At 38.0% G+C, this 14532-nt stretch overlaps 1 protein-coding gene across 1 annotated transcript; it reads right to left on the reverse strand.

Moving 5' to 3' along the window:
• Positions 1-23: 23 nt before the first annotated feature.
• Positions 24-2480, reverse strand: LOC114287415 (fasciclin-like arabinogalactan protein 11). Its single transcript, XM_028230753.2, has one exon. The coding sequence runs from the start codon at positions 922-924 to the stop codon at positions 169-171; it is 756 nt and encodes a 251-aa protein (XP_028086554.1). The 5' UTR covers positions 925-2480; the 3' UTR covers positions 24-168.
• Positions 2481-14532: the final 12052 nt, after the last annotated feature.

Here is a 14532-nt window from a genome sequence, read left to right on the forward strand (position 1 = left end):
AAAGAGAAGCATGTCCACCAGTGTAGCTTCCACGAATCCAATTGCTCTTATTCTGCCTATAATTTTAGGCAGAGAGTTTAGTTGCAACAACCATTTGGTTCAAGAGAAAACATAACAGCACTGCCACACCAAAATCCAATGAACACCGACCATCTCTCTCAACTCAATTCAAACACACAAACAAAACACAGCAATGAAAACAGAAACTACAAAAACCACTGCATCGCGTCCATGATGAATCATCTCACCCATTGCATTCGCACCCGAAATTTTGGGCCCAGTCGGAACCTCCTTCTCCGCTTTGGAGGCTGGTGATGGAGCTGGTGACGCAGCTGGGAAAAAATGCAACGGAAGCAAGACTTGATCCACCTGATACACCACCAGCTGGTTATCAGCATACACAGTGCCAGACACCGTTGTGTTGACGACCCCTGTTGTCACATTCACCTGATTCTCTGACGTTGTCACATTCAGAGGGAACTGACTTCCAGTATTGTCACCGGCCTCAGTGCTAAGTGGATTACTCACCATTTCGAACTCTGATAAGGGAATGGCAGAAGGGACTACATGGAACTGTATGAGCTGAATTTGTTGAAGATCGGTGAATGAGTTTAGATTTATTGCTTTGAGGTTCGAAAAGGCATCATCCGTGGGTGCAAATATGGTGAGGGAGTCGGAATGGTTGAGTTGTTTGTAAATCCGATCGTCCATTTGGGTGCGCTTCAGGAGTCGGATTAGGGTTGTGAAGTGGCCGGCTTTGTCGAGGATGGCGGTGATGTTGGGAGGGCCTGGTGGTGGTGGTGGTGGTGATGGGGCTGGTGTGGCAGCTGGAGGCTGAGCACAGAGTGTGGGGGAATGGAGGGAGAAGAAGGTGATGAGAAGTAGGAGAAGAGGTAGTGGTGGTGAGAGAAGCTGGTTAAGCATTTTTGTGGAGCTTTGAGAGTGGCTTGATCAAGTGAAAATGAAGAAGAGTGATGTGGGTTTGTGGTGTGAGAGAATTGGGTTTTTATGGAGTAGGGTGAGATAGAGGGTGAGAATGAAGTTTAGGTAAGAGGGTGTGTTTTAAGGTGGCAAGAGAACATTAATATGGTGCTGACAGAGAGAGAGAGAGAGAGAGAGAGAGAGCATGGGGTGTTGATGGTGGTGAAGCAGCTAGCGGTTTGCTTAGCAATGGGGGAAAAACAGCTGAGTTAGTGGGGGGTATTGATGGTGCTGAAGTGATTGAAGTTTTTTTTTTGGATAAGATTGAATGATCTTCATTTTGCTTTGTTCCAGGGACAGCCTTATGGATAAAGTTCCCTTGGTGGAAAAGCTCAATTAATTAAAGTAATTTTGAAATGTTGAAGTTTTAATTTGAATTTTGGGTGTAATGTTGTTGTGGGAATGTGATGCAATAGGCATAACAGAAAAGTAAACGATGGTTTAAGGTTGTCGAAAAATTTACATAACGATATGAGATTATCGAAAAATCCCAATGAGTCTATCAACTATGTCGCCTCTAAACTCAAAGATAAAGTCAAAATATACTTTTTTGAGAAACTCTCAATGATATCTACAAAATTAATGATTTGGTATTAATCCTATCAAATTTTGTTTAAAATCAATTGTTTTACCCACGTATTTTAAAAATATATATTGAATGATGTGATAAAGTTGTAAATCTATCACTTTAAAACAAAGAAATTACCAAGTTGCTATATAATATACAAAATACTACTGCTACATCATTTTGATGAATGATTTTGTATAAAAATTCTAGAAGAATCAAACATTTTTCTTAATAAAATTTTGAGATAATCTCTCTTTTTCTTCATACTCTTGGGTGCTGTGTGTGAATCAACCATGTTGTGATGCCCATTGAATCAACAAATTTAAATGCCCAAGATGTCTGGAGGATGAGTCATCCTTAGAACATCTCTGTTTTCAATGCCCTTTTTCTAAACACATCTGGAGGGGCTTCAGGCTAGGTTTGAACTTTGATTTAGGACAAAGGATGCCGGTACATGAATGGGTAGAACAATGGTTTAAGGATGCACCAGATGAGGAGGCAATCCTGGAATCAGTAAAGATGTCATGGGGTATTTGGCTTCACACGAATAAGGCTGCCTTTGATCATGTAGTGGAGAATCTGTCCCGCATAACAAACACAATTAACAATATGAACTTGGTGTTGGTGATAATTACAGATAACACACCAGAGAATACAAATAATAAAAGTTACAATAACTAATATAAGGGTTGAGGCGCGGAAAATTCACTCTCTTTAAAGAGATTCAAGCCCTCTTCGGTTAGGTAAAGCCTCACACCGGTGCAGCAGAAAAAACCTTGACTTGTCCCCTTCAGGATACAACAGCCCGACTAAGTCGTATGGTTCATCAATACTGCATAATTGGTTGAACCCAAAGTTTTATCACATACACCCTTTTTATTTGCCTGATAATCTCACTCAAGACATAACAACACAACCAAAACTTCTTCTCTCGTATATTTCAAGATAGGAGATAAGCTCAATATATATAGAAAGGAAACTTAATAGGCAAGGTTCTTGGTGGATAAGATAACAAGAGACTTGACCAAGACCTTAGAAGTTTATCTAGGAAGACTTGGAATGGATAAGTCTTAGGGAAGATTAAGAGAAGACTTGAATGGATAAGTCTTGGCAAACCTTATCTTGGAAGATTTGGATGGATAGGAATGGGGAGACTAGGAAGACTTGTTTAGGAAGTCTTGGAGACTAGAATGGGAAGCAAACTAGGTAGAAAAGAAAAGAGAAACAACCTATGACACATTATAATATTAAAATATCTGCTAACATTCCCCCACCTATTTTAATATTATAGGTAACAAAAATTGAGATTATTAGGCAAATAAGGATATTATGCATCATGGTAGGTATGCTCTGCATTGAACCTCCATTAGTGGAACAATAATATCTACTCCAGAGCCAATAGTATGTTCAGCATTGAACTATGACTACTTAAGGGAAATAAATAATTATTGCACACACATAATATTCCAAGTGTTCACAAAAGCTTTAAAAGCTAGCACATTACGGCCTTGTGCGATCCCAGGATTCATGAGTGTGTTTGAGAATTAGCCCAAATCTCATAGGTAGCGGCCCCACTGCCACACTCACATAGGTGAATTCTGTTAAGGGTGCTCCTGTAACTATGACACCCCACTCAATAAAAGCTACAGAAATTCATTAAGAGTTTTTTTAATAACTCAACCTCTACAACGTTACAGGATAAATGCACTTACATCATAGGGATGGGTAAAAAGTAATTTAGTGCATTTCTCACGGCCATCATATGATCGTTTTTCTCATTGAACCCAGTTACAGGATCTCTGGTCCATGGGTTGAGTATCCTCATACATGGCTCCTGCTATATTCAATGGGCTTCAACGCCATCCCCCTCGATGTATTCCAGACTCTATCTCTTGCTAAGGCCTTAGTTAATGGATCTGCAAGATTATCACCAGATTTAATATAATCCACATTTATGATGCCATTATTCATATAAGATCTCACAGTACTGTGTTTTCTTCTGATAGGTCTGGATTTACCGTTATAATAATGGTTATTAACTCGACCAATTGTTGCGGTGCTATCACAATGAATAAATATATGTGGAATCGGTTTTTCCCAACAAGAGATTTCATTTAACAAATCTCTTAACCAATTTGCTTCTTCACTAGCAGTAGCTAAAGCAATAAGCTCAGCTTCCATTGTTGAATTAGCAATAATGGTTTGTTTTTTCGATTTCCAACTTATAGCACTACCTCCCAATGTAAATAAGTAACCAATGGTTGATAATGAATCACCTGACAAGGTATTCCAATCGGCATCACTGTAACCTTCAAGTACTGCAGGATACTTATTATAAAACAAGCCATATTTTATGGTACCAGATAAATATTTCATAATACGCTCAATAGCTAGCCAGTGATCACTGCCAGACTTGCTCGTAAACCTGCTAAGTACTCCAACTGCATATGCAATGTCAGGTCTAGTACAGTCAGTCGCATAACGCAAGCTACCAATCATACTAGCATATTCCTTTTGATTGATTACATCCTCATCATTTTCAATAGGAAATAAACGCACATGAGGATCAAAAGGAGTAAGAACATGCTTGCAGTTATAAAAATTTTCTTTTCTCAAAATTTTCTCGACATAATGCGACTGATCAAGAAATATACCATCACAGCTTTTGGTAATTTTCATTCCCAAAATATAATTAGTCTCACCAAGATCTTTCATATCAAAATGGCTACTAAGCATATTTTTAGTTTCCACGATGATATGCAAATTAGAGCCAAATATAAGTAAATCATCCACATAGAGGCTAATAATGACATGTGAATTTTCTTTAGATTTATAGTAAATGCATTTATCACATTCATTCGTTTTATAGCCATTCTCAATCATGCAGGAATCAAATTTCTCATGCCACTGTTTAGGGGCCTGTTTTAAGCCATATAAGGATTTAACTAGCTTGCACACTTTGCTTTCTTGACCGGGTTCCACAAAACCCTCAGGTTGATCCATATAGATTTCTTCACGCAGGTCTCCATTTAAAAAGGCTGTTTTAACATCCATTTGATGAATTTTTAGATCATGAATTACAGCCACTGCAATTAATAATCTAATGGATGTAACTCTAGTAACCGGGGAAAACGTATCGAAAAAGTCAAGATCTGCTTGTTGTTTAAAACCTTTTGTAACAAGCCTTGCTTTATATTTATCAATAGTTCCATCTGGTTTAAGTTTTTTTCTCAAAACCCATTTACAGCCAATAGTTTTACAACCTGGTGGTAAATCTACTAATGCCCAAGTTTTATTGGATAATAATGATTCCATCTCATCATTTACAGCCTCGTTCCAAAAAACAGAGTCAGGAGATACCAAAGCTTCTTGTAAAGTTAATGGAGTTTCCTCTACATTAAAAACATGATAATCAGGGCCAAAATCTTTTTCTATTCTGGCTCTTTTACTCCTTCTAGGTTCAAAACCTAAAGGATCTTGGTTTTGTAAAAGAGGAGTAGAGGAACCAGTTTCAGATAAAAAAATTTCTTGATAATCTTGACCCCCACCATTTTTAGATTTAAAAGGAAATTTTTCTTCATGAAAAATTGCATCACCTGATTCAAAAATTATTTTGTTTTCAATATCAAAAATTCTATAGGCTGTACTATTTGTTGCATATCCAAGAAAAGCACAAGTGGCAGCTTTCACACCTAATTTAGATCTTTTAGGGTCTACAAGTCTAACAAAAGCTAGACAACCCCAAACCCTCAAATATCTCAAATTTGGCTTATGCCCTTTCCACAACTCAAAAGGTGTAACTTTTGTTTTTTTTATGTGGCACTCTATTCATAACATAACATGCAATTAAAATTGCTTCTCCCCACAAATTTGAGGGAGCACCTGCTTCAATTAGCATAGCATTTGTTAAATCAGTTAAAGTTCTATTTTTCTTTTCTGCTACACCATTCGATGCAGGTGAATATGGTGGAGTAGTTTCATGGATTATTCCCAAAGACTGAGCAAACGAGTTAAATCCAAAAGATTCATACTCCCAACCTCTATCACTCCTATATCTTTTAATCTTTTTACCGAATTGATTTTCAACTTCAAGAAGGAATTCTTTAAATTTTTCAAAAGCATCACTTTTATTTTTCAATAAGTATACATAAGTATATTTTGAAAAATCATCAATAAAAGTGATAAAATATCTATTTCTACAACGTGTTAAAATTCCTTCAAATTCACATAAATCAGTGTGAATTAATTCTAACAATTCGGTATTTCTCACCACACTTTTATGAGGCCTTTTAGTTATTTTTTCTTGACTGCAAACTTCACATTTCTCAAACTTGTTTGTTAGTCTGGGAATTAATCCTGAACTACTCATGACTCCCACATAACGGCTATTAATATGACACAGACGAGCATGCCAAAAATTCATAGAAGAGAACATGTAAACAGAAACATGTGCTTTCTTATTCTCAAGATTTAATTTAAACATTCCATCACAGGCATACCCTTTCCCCACAAATATGCCTTTTTTAGTGATTACATATTGGTCAAATTCAATAGTCTGTTCGAAACCAGCTTTGTTGAGCAAATAACTTGACATCAAATTTTCTCTCATGGACAGTGTGTACAACACATCTTTTAAAACAAGCAAACATCCAGAGGTAAAATTCAGCTCAACATCCCCACTCCCGAGCACCTTGGTTAAACTGGAGTCACCAAGCATAACAGTCCTCTCTTTATTAAAAGGAGTGAAATCTTTGAACCAATCTTTATCATAACAGACGTGCCTATTAGCACCAGAGTCTGCCCACCACCCTTCTACAGATTAAACCATAAAAATATCTGTGATCATAGCCACAAATGATTCCTCGGTAACATTAGCCTGTGGTCGAGACTGTTATTTCCGAATTTTGCAAGTTCGAGCAATATGCCCACTTTTGCCACACACAAAACATGTCACATTTGTCAGATCTTGTGAAGGGGGTTCTTGGTTCCATTTCTTTTGCCTCGGGTAATTTTTATTTTGTGGCCTTCCAGTATTTTTCCAAATTTTCTTAACTGGCTTCAAATGACTATTTTTATGAAATTGACCTTTAGGTAAAGTATTTCCAGAAGTTAAATTTACCTTTGCAGTGGAATGCTCTTGTGTCAGAAGCGCATCTTGTCCTCGTGCTTCTTCCTCTACCTGAATCCGTGTGATTAGAGTCTCCAATGACGTCTCTTTTTGCTTGTGACGCATTGACTTCTGGAACTCCCTCCAAGATGATGGAAGTTTGTCAACAATACCTGCTACAACAAGATTGTCTCCAATTTTGATGCCTTCAGATCTAACTTCAGCTACTAACATCTGAAAATCTTGAACTTACTCCACCACTGATTTTTTATCTATCATCTGATAGCGGAAAAAACAGCTTGCAGCATATTTTTTAGCGCTTGCCTCTTCAGTGTCATATTTGTTCTGCAAGGCTTTCCAAATTTTCTTGGCAGTAGTGTAAATAGTATCATAATAATCATAAAATTGATCTGAAAGACAATTCAAAAGATAGTATTAACATTTATACTCATCTGTGTTGTATTTTTTGAGTTTTTCAAGATGAGCAGCATACTTCTTGTCAGTCATCTCTTCAGTGGGGACTTTATTTGGATTTTTCTCAGTCAAGATATAAGCCACCTTGAGGAGACTGAGGTAGAAAAGCACCTTGCCTTTCCATCTCTTGAAATGAGCTCCCTTGAACTGGAAGGGCTTGTTGAGATCGCCGATATTCTCGTTGGGCTTCTCCAGTACTGGCTCCATGAACTTTTGCTATTTGAATCTCTTTAAAATTGTTGGTGATAATTACAGATAACATACCAGAGAATACAAATAATAAAAGTTACAATAACTAATATAAGGGCTGAAGCGCGGGAAATTCGTTCTCTTTAAGGAGATTCAAGCCCTCTGCAATTAGGCAAAGCCTCACACCGGTGCAGCAGAAAAAACCTTAACTTGTCCCCCCAGGATACAACAGTCCGACTAAGTCGTATGGTTCATCAATATTGCACAATTGGTTGAACCCAAAACTTTATCGCATACACCCTTTTTATTTGCCTGACAATCTCACTCAAGACATAACAACACAACCAAAACTTCTTCTCTCGTATATTTCAAGATAGGAGATAAGCTCAATATATATAGAAAGGAAACTTAATAGACAAGGTTCTTAGTGGATAAGATAACAAGAGACTTGACCAAGACCTTGGAAGCTTATCTAGGAAGACTTGGAATGGATAAGTCTTGGGAAGACTAGGAGAAGACTTGAATGGATAAGTCTTGGCAAACCTTATCTTGGAAGATTTGGATGGATAGGAATGGGGAGACTAGGAAGACTTGTTTAGGAAGTCTTGGAGACTAGAATGGGAAGCAAACTAGGTAGAAAAGAAAAGAGAAACAACCTATGACACATTATAATATTAAAATATCTGCTAACACTTGGCATATAGTAAACCCATAAATTGCGATTATTTTGCGAGGAATAATTTAGAAATCAACCAGGAGCATTCATCTATAGATACTTATTATGCTGTTACTAACAATGTGCATTGGCCTCCAGAACCAATTTTTGCCAGGTTTCTGATCAATGGAGCATGGTTAAAGCACTCAGCCAAAGCAGGAGCAGCCTGGATAGCATGGATCAGCAATTGTAGTAGAAGCCAGAGCATGTATTGAAGTGTTAAGATGGTGCATACAAAGCAAAGTGATGTCAGTTACCATCCTAATAGATTGCCAAGTGTTAGTAAAGAGGCTCAAGGATGGGAATGTAGTAAATAGAGTAGAATCTGAAGAACATCTGAATGGACATCTTTATCTATAGATGTATGTATAAGTAAAGTGCCTAGGCAGGTAGTGCAAGCTGCACATGAGGCAGCAATGTTGGTCTCTATGAGGGTTTATTTTGTGTTTTGTAATGGTTTATTTTGATAAGACTATATGCACCTTAACCTTCCTCAAAATAGCCAAAAGTTTTAGTTTGATTTGGGTGATGGTGGTGATGGCAGTGATGTTGTTAGAATGGCAACGGTGGTAGTAGAGGTGGAGGTGGTGGTGGTATGGTGGGGTTGGTGGGGTGGCAATGATACCCATTTAAACATGTTTGAACAAATACTCATGCTTAAACTTATTTAAACTTAATTTTAATTTTATAGGAAGTGATCTACTTATGAATTTAAATAGATTTTAAATGGATGTAATTGAGTGTATAGTTTGGCCTCTTAGATGAGGGGATTGGATTAACAATCCGTGGGGTCCATCAAAAGCATGTTTGGTTGAGCTATAATGTTATAGGACTATTAGTCCAATTGGATGATCAATCCCTCCAAAGGGTGGGATTATTATACCCATTGGAGAGTTGGGATTGGTGATCCAATCCCCTTGGATTAAAATATTTATTTTTATTTTTTTTCAAATAATTTATTTGTGAAATAAATATTAAAAAAAATTATTACCGAAGATTAAGTATATGATTTTTTTTACTAAAAAAATATGATTTTTTTTAATATTTAATGAATTTTTAAATGATTTTTAAGTAAAATTTATATTTTTTAAGTGTCTCTAAATTAACTATACTTAAAAAAAGTATTAGAAAAAATAATTATAATATTAAAAAAATATTAATTTTATATATTAATATTATTTATAATATTATTAATCTGGTTGTCTACAAACAAATATTCTTTATCCTACATCTATAATTTAATACCACTACAATAATAATCCCATCGCTCAATCTCACAGTACTCTTAATCCCCTTCATCCTATGAAGCCAAACAAACGTGACCTTTAGGTGTAAGTGGGTCCATATTTTAGTGCATGTAAAAATTATGGCTTTAATTTCTTGCTTGAAAGCACAAATCTCACTTGCACTCTATTTTTTTCAATTAATTTCTTAGTTCTCATTTATTTGCAATTTTCTAAAAGTATTAATGAGACTTATCATGTCATATGAAAAACTAAATAAAAAAGAAATTGTAATAACCCGACCCTCTCATATGCTTAAATCTCTCATTAGATGTGTGATTATGTGTGTGTTTATCTGCTTAATATGAAATTCCATGTTTGGAATGTGGGTATTACATGTTTATTAATTTGTATCTGTCAATTATGAGAAAATCTGTTGAAATTACAACATTTGAATTGCAAATTGAAAGCCTTAGAGGCGTGATAACTGGAAATTGACTTTACAATTATGATGAGCATGTTTTTTAGGACATTATATGAAATTTTGTAAAAATTCAATTCGTAAAAAATTAATTGGATTATTTGGGCTCAATTTTTTAATTAAACTTAATTAGCCTCATGACTTAAGGCTTAATAGATATAAGAGCCACTTATATGAACATTAGATGATCTAGCCTCAACAAAACACTAAACATATCTCTTGGAGAGGTTCTAGAGAAGAGAGGAGGAGAAAGGAGAAAGAGAAAGAAGAGATCTTGAAGATTAAAGCATTTGGAAGGGGGTGTTTAAAGAATAGAGTTCAAGGTGAGTGCAAATCAACCAAAATACCCTAAATCTCTCTTCAATTAATTAACATCAAGCTTTAAAATGAAGTTTATACACTTACCTAAGTTAGGGTTTTGAAATAAAGAGTTTGCTTGAGGAGTTATTTATAGAATTCATAAAGACTCATTGTATTTGTTTGATTTGAGAGCTTATCCTTGTATTTTGAGCTTATTTTGAGTAGCTTGAGAGGAATCACCTTCTAATTTTTAGTGTTTGCATGCTTGACCTTATATATGTATATATGTTTGTGTAAATGTTTGATAGATCATGAAAAGATGAAGAAATAAGTGAAATGTGGTAATTTGAGTTGTAAATGTGCAATTAAAAAGAATTATGAATTACTTGGGCTTAAGATTCATGTTTACTATAATTATATACTATGTTTGTTGGAATAAAATTACTTGAATTGGAGCCTTGAGATGCCTTTGGAAAGCTAAAATTGTTGAATGTTCGGACTACTCAAACAGAGCCCAGGATCGCACGTGCGGGGCTCATGGCCACACGCGAGGAATGCACAGCTGCACGTGCGGAAAATAGGGGAGGCAACTAGAGCATTCTGAAATAAAAGCAATGTGGAACCGCACATGCGGTGGGGGGCTTCCACACGTGCAGCCAGTGGGGAAAATTTCTGTCTGTTTCTTTTACTCTGTTTGACCCTCTGAATCTGTTTCTTTTAAAATACTTAACAATGAATGGGAAGTGAACGAAACGAAAGAATGAGGAAAGACAAAAACAAGGAAAAGAATGCATTACTTATCAATTTTTGTGTGTGATGTGTAGGTCACTTGCCGGAAGAAATCATCGTATGATCGGATTACTATAAGTAATAGTAGTGTAATGATATGTTATGCTTTGATATGTTGTGCTTATCTATTAAAGTATCACATTGGTTCACAATGGTATATTATTAGGCCTGAGGTCGTTCTGTTATTATTGGGCCAAAGACCGTTCTGTTATCTGTTATTCTTGGGCCCGAGGTCGTTCTGTTAGTATTGGGTCTGAGGCTGTGCTGGGATGTGTTGTTGGGAAAGACATACATGTAATACGTACATATTCTTCAAGACACACGCTGTAGACACCCCATTTTTGACCGACCTTAAGACTCAGACGTCACCGATTAAGCACTCGGTGATGTTGCATATTGTGCTCGTTCAGAAGTTTCAGAGTCTCGGCTGCGAGCCTTGCCTCCGGACTTCCGGATTCTTTTGTACCTTGCCTCGGTTCGCGAACCAGACTCGGTTTTCTCTGTTTCTTTTCCTGAGGGGAGGGAGAGGTCCCGTAGACCATCTCTCAGTGGCCGTGGGCTACATTTCGTGGTCGTAGGCCATTTTGCCCGTTTCGGAGCCCGGTTCCCGATTTTCGGAGCCGTCAGGCCGTGTGCCTCGGTTCGGGACCGCCTAACCACTTCCATTTGCTCTGGTTTTTTGCATGCGTATTATTTTCTCCCTTTTGAGGGACACTGTGGTCCGAGAGACCAACTTCGTGGTCGGACACCACTTCCGGTGCCTAACAGCCCACTTTCGGGGCCCCGAACTGCGTGTTTTGGCTCCCGAACCTTCATTTTGCATTTTTGGGCTCCGACCCGAACTTGAGATAGTCATATTTTGAGGTCCTTTTCATGTTTAATTAAGGACCTTTTGTTGTTTGAGATCTCTTCCTATCACTTGCTTCTTTAACGCTCTTTTAGGCCTACTTTTGCGCGGTATTTTAGGCTTACTTGTGAGCTGTTTTGGACTTAGTCGTAAACTACAAAGTGTCTTGTTTTGAGCTCCTCTTCAACTTTGTTGAAGGGCTCTCGGTCATTTAGGTCCAGCAGCTACCACTTGCCTTTATATCCCACTTTTTGGCTTTTTTGAAGGGAAACTTGGATTGTTTTCCCTCCATTTTTTTCCCTCCATTTTTTCCCCCCATTTTTCCACCCCTTTTGCCTATATATACAGCACCCCAGGTCTGTATTAAGGGTTAGAAAAAAAAAACTATTTGGAGCTCCTATATTGTATCTCTATCTCTCTATAATTCTAAACTTCAAAATCCTTAAGTTCCTACACCCATTTCTTCACCACCACCAAGCACCACCACCACTACTCCATTCCAGCAGATAGGAGTGGCTTTCCAGCAGCTAAGAGGCAACATTTTTCAGTCCTAGAGGCAGCAAAGGTTGGGTCTTCAAGGGTGAGCACTCTTCTCCCTCTTTCTAGCTCATTTTTGCCTCATTTTTTTAGCCTCTTTGCTTGCTATTTTGAGCTCCGACCAAAACATAAAATGCCATTTTTTTGAGCTATATTCCATGTTTCATTAAGGGCTCAAACCCTGTTTGAGCCCCCCATCTTGCACTTGCTTCAATATCTTCCTTGAATGCTGTTTTCTTGCATGCTTTGGCAGCCCATTATGCTTCCATTTTTGGTCATTTTACAGAGCTAGAAATAGTCTTATTTTGGCCCATTCTTCATGTTTCATTAAGGGCCTTTGGCTGTTTGATGGATATTTAGTATACTTTGTGCTTTGGCCATCTTTTGGCCAATTTCTTGCATAAGAGCTTAGCCATATCTATATTTGTTTTTGGGGTTTTTACAGTTCTGTAAATATGCATATTTTTGGTCTCTCTTCAATGTTGTAGAAGAGAATTTTTCAGTTTGGGCTTTGCATATACCACTTGCTTCTTTGGCCACCTTTTGGCCCATTTTCTTGCATAAGAGCTTAGCCATATCTATGTTTGTTTTTGAGGTTTTTACTGTTCTGTAAAGTGGCTTATTTTTGGCCCCTCTTCAATGTTGTTGAAGGGCCCTAACCTATTTGGAGTTAGTAGCTATGAGTTGCTTCATAATCTCATGTTTAGGGCCATTTTTGCATGCCATTGTTGCCCTATCTTTGCTTGCTGTTTGGCCATGATTTGTACTGTAAAAATGCTTATTTTGAGGCTGCCTTGCTTCTGTCTTTTCATCTCGTGTACCAATTATGCATGCTTCGTATAGCTGTAGTTCATTCTATGCGCCTAATTTGCATTTCGGGAGAGATTCCATGCATCGGGTGTGTTTTCGCCTCATTTCAGGGCTGTTTTCCCCCACATTTCATTGCTGAAAATCCATTAGCATGCTTGCATATCATTTTCCATGCCATTGCATTGCGTATGCCATTGCCTCGGTTTGCGTGCTCGCGTGCACGCATTTCGAGGCACTTCATTTTCATCCATCGGCCTCTTATGTGAGTGTGGCTGAGGCTCTCTCATGTTAGTATAAGTCCATGTTGCATTCTATATGTCATTTCCATGCCATTGCATTGCGTATGCCATTGCCTCGGTTTGCGTGCCCGTGTGCACGCGTTTCGAGGCACTTCATTTTCATCCATCGACCTCTTATGTGAGTGTGGCTGAGGCTCTCTCATGTTAGTGTAAGCCCATATCATATTTTCATGTCATTTGCATTGCATATGTTATTTTCTCGGTTTGCGTGCCCGTGTGCACGTATTTCGAGGCATCTCATTTTCACAGCATAGTGCATGCTAGGTTGTATCTTAGATCGCATTCATGCATTTCCTCGGTTTGCGTGCCTGTGTGCACGCATTTCGAGGCATCTCATTTTCATAGCATTGAGCATGCTAGGCTGTATCTTAGTTGCATTCATGCATGTCATGCATATTGCATCGTGTTCGGGATAGGAGTTAGCCCGGGCGCGGAAAACGAGGTGCGTTTCGTACTCCGAGTGACGGAACGCGTCTCAATTCCCCAGTCACCGACACTCCGGATCATCCATGATGGAGTTAGGTTTTGTTGTGTTTTCATGTACATTCATTCTACATTGAATTGTGCAATTCAACTCCTCGGCCATCATGCATCGATATGCGTGATTGGTGGCACGAGGATCGAGGCATGCATATATTTGTGAAATACATTGCTTTGCCCCTTTCCTGCTCTCTGTTGCAGCAAAAAATCAAGAATCAGCAACTTTCCAGAGTTTGGCGCACATTTCAAGAAAAAGTGCAAACAGAGGCTAATCGGGGCATCGCCGTGGATTTCCGCGCAAAGGCACCCGGGCATGCATCATTCATCATCCGGAGCGGAGTCAAGGCAGTCCCTGGCTTGCATGCCAGTTTTACAGCTTTCTTAGTTAATTTGTAAATTAATTAGGAATTTATACATTATTTGGACTGTATTATTTGGACTGTATTATTCTTTTATTCGAGACTGTATTATTTATTCGGACCCTCTGCGCGAGGGCACAACTGTAATAAGTGTGCGTGTGTGTGATGTATGTCTTCCAACCCCACGTCTTTCTTCCCTTTTATTTACCCGCTTATGATGGTTAGATTAGGGCATATTTCAATTAGCATACAGTATGACAGCATGTTTGCATTCATTCATCTGTTTTGCATGCACCGGGCTCGGCGCATCATACTAACTGCATTGTATTTTCAATTCTAAGTTGAATACATGTTAGCTGTAGCATTTCATATG

Source organism: Camellia sinensis, chromosome 3, assembly GCF_055761805.1.
Source record: "Camellia sinensis isolate YWXY chromosome 3, ASM5576180v1, whole genome shotgun sequence".
NCBI classification, from domain to species: Eukaryota; Viridiplantae; Streptophyta; class Magnoliopsida; order Ericales; family Theaceae; genus Camellia; species Camellia sinensis.

Bases quoted from the DNA above. Each gene is read 5' to 3' on its own strand.
- LOC114287415 (XM_028230753.2), bottom strand. From the start codon at position 924: ATGCTTAACCAGCTTCTCTCACCACCACTACCTCTTCTCCTACTTCTC.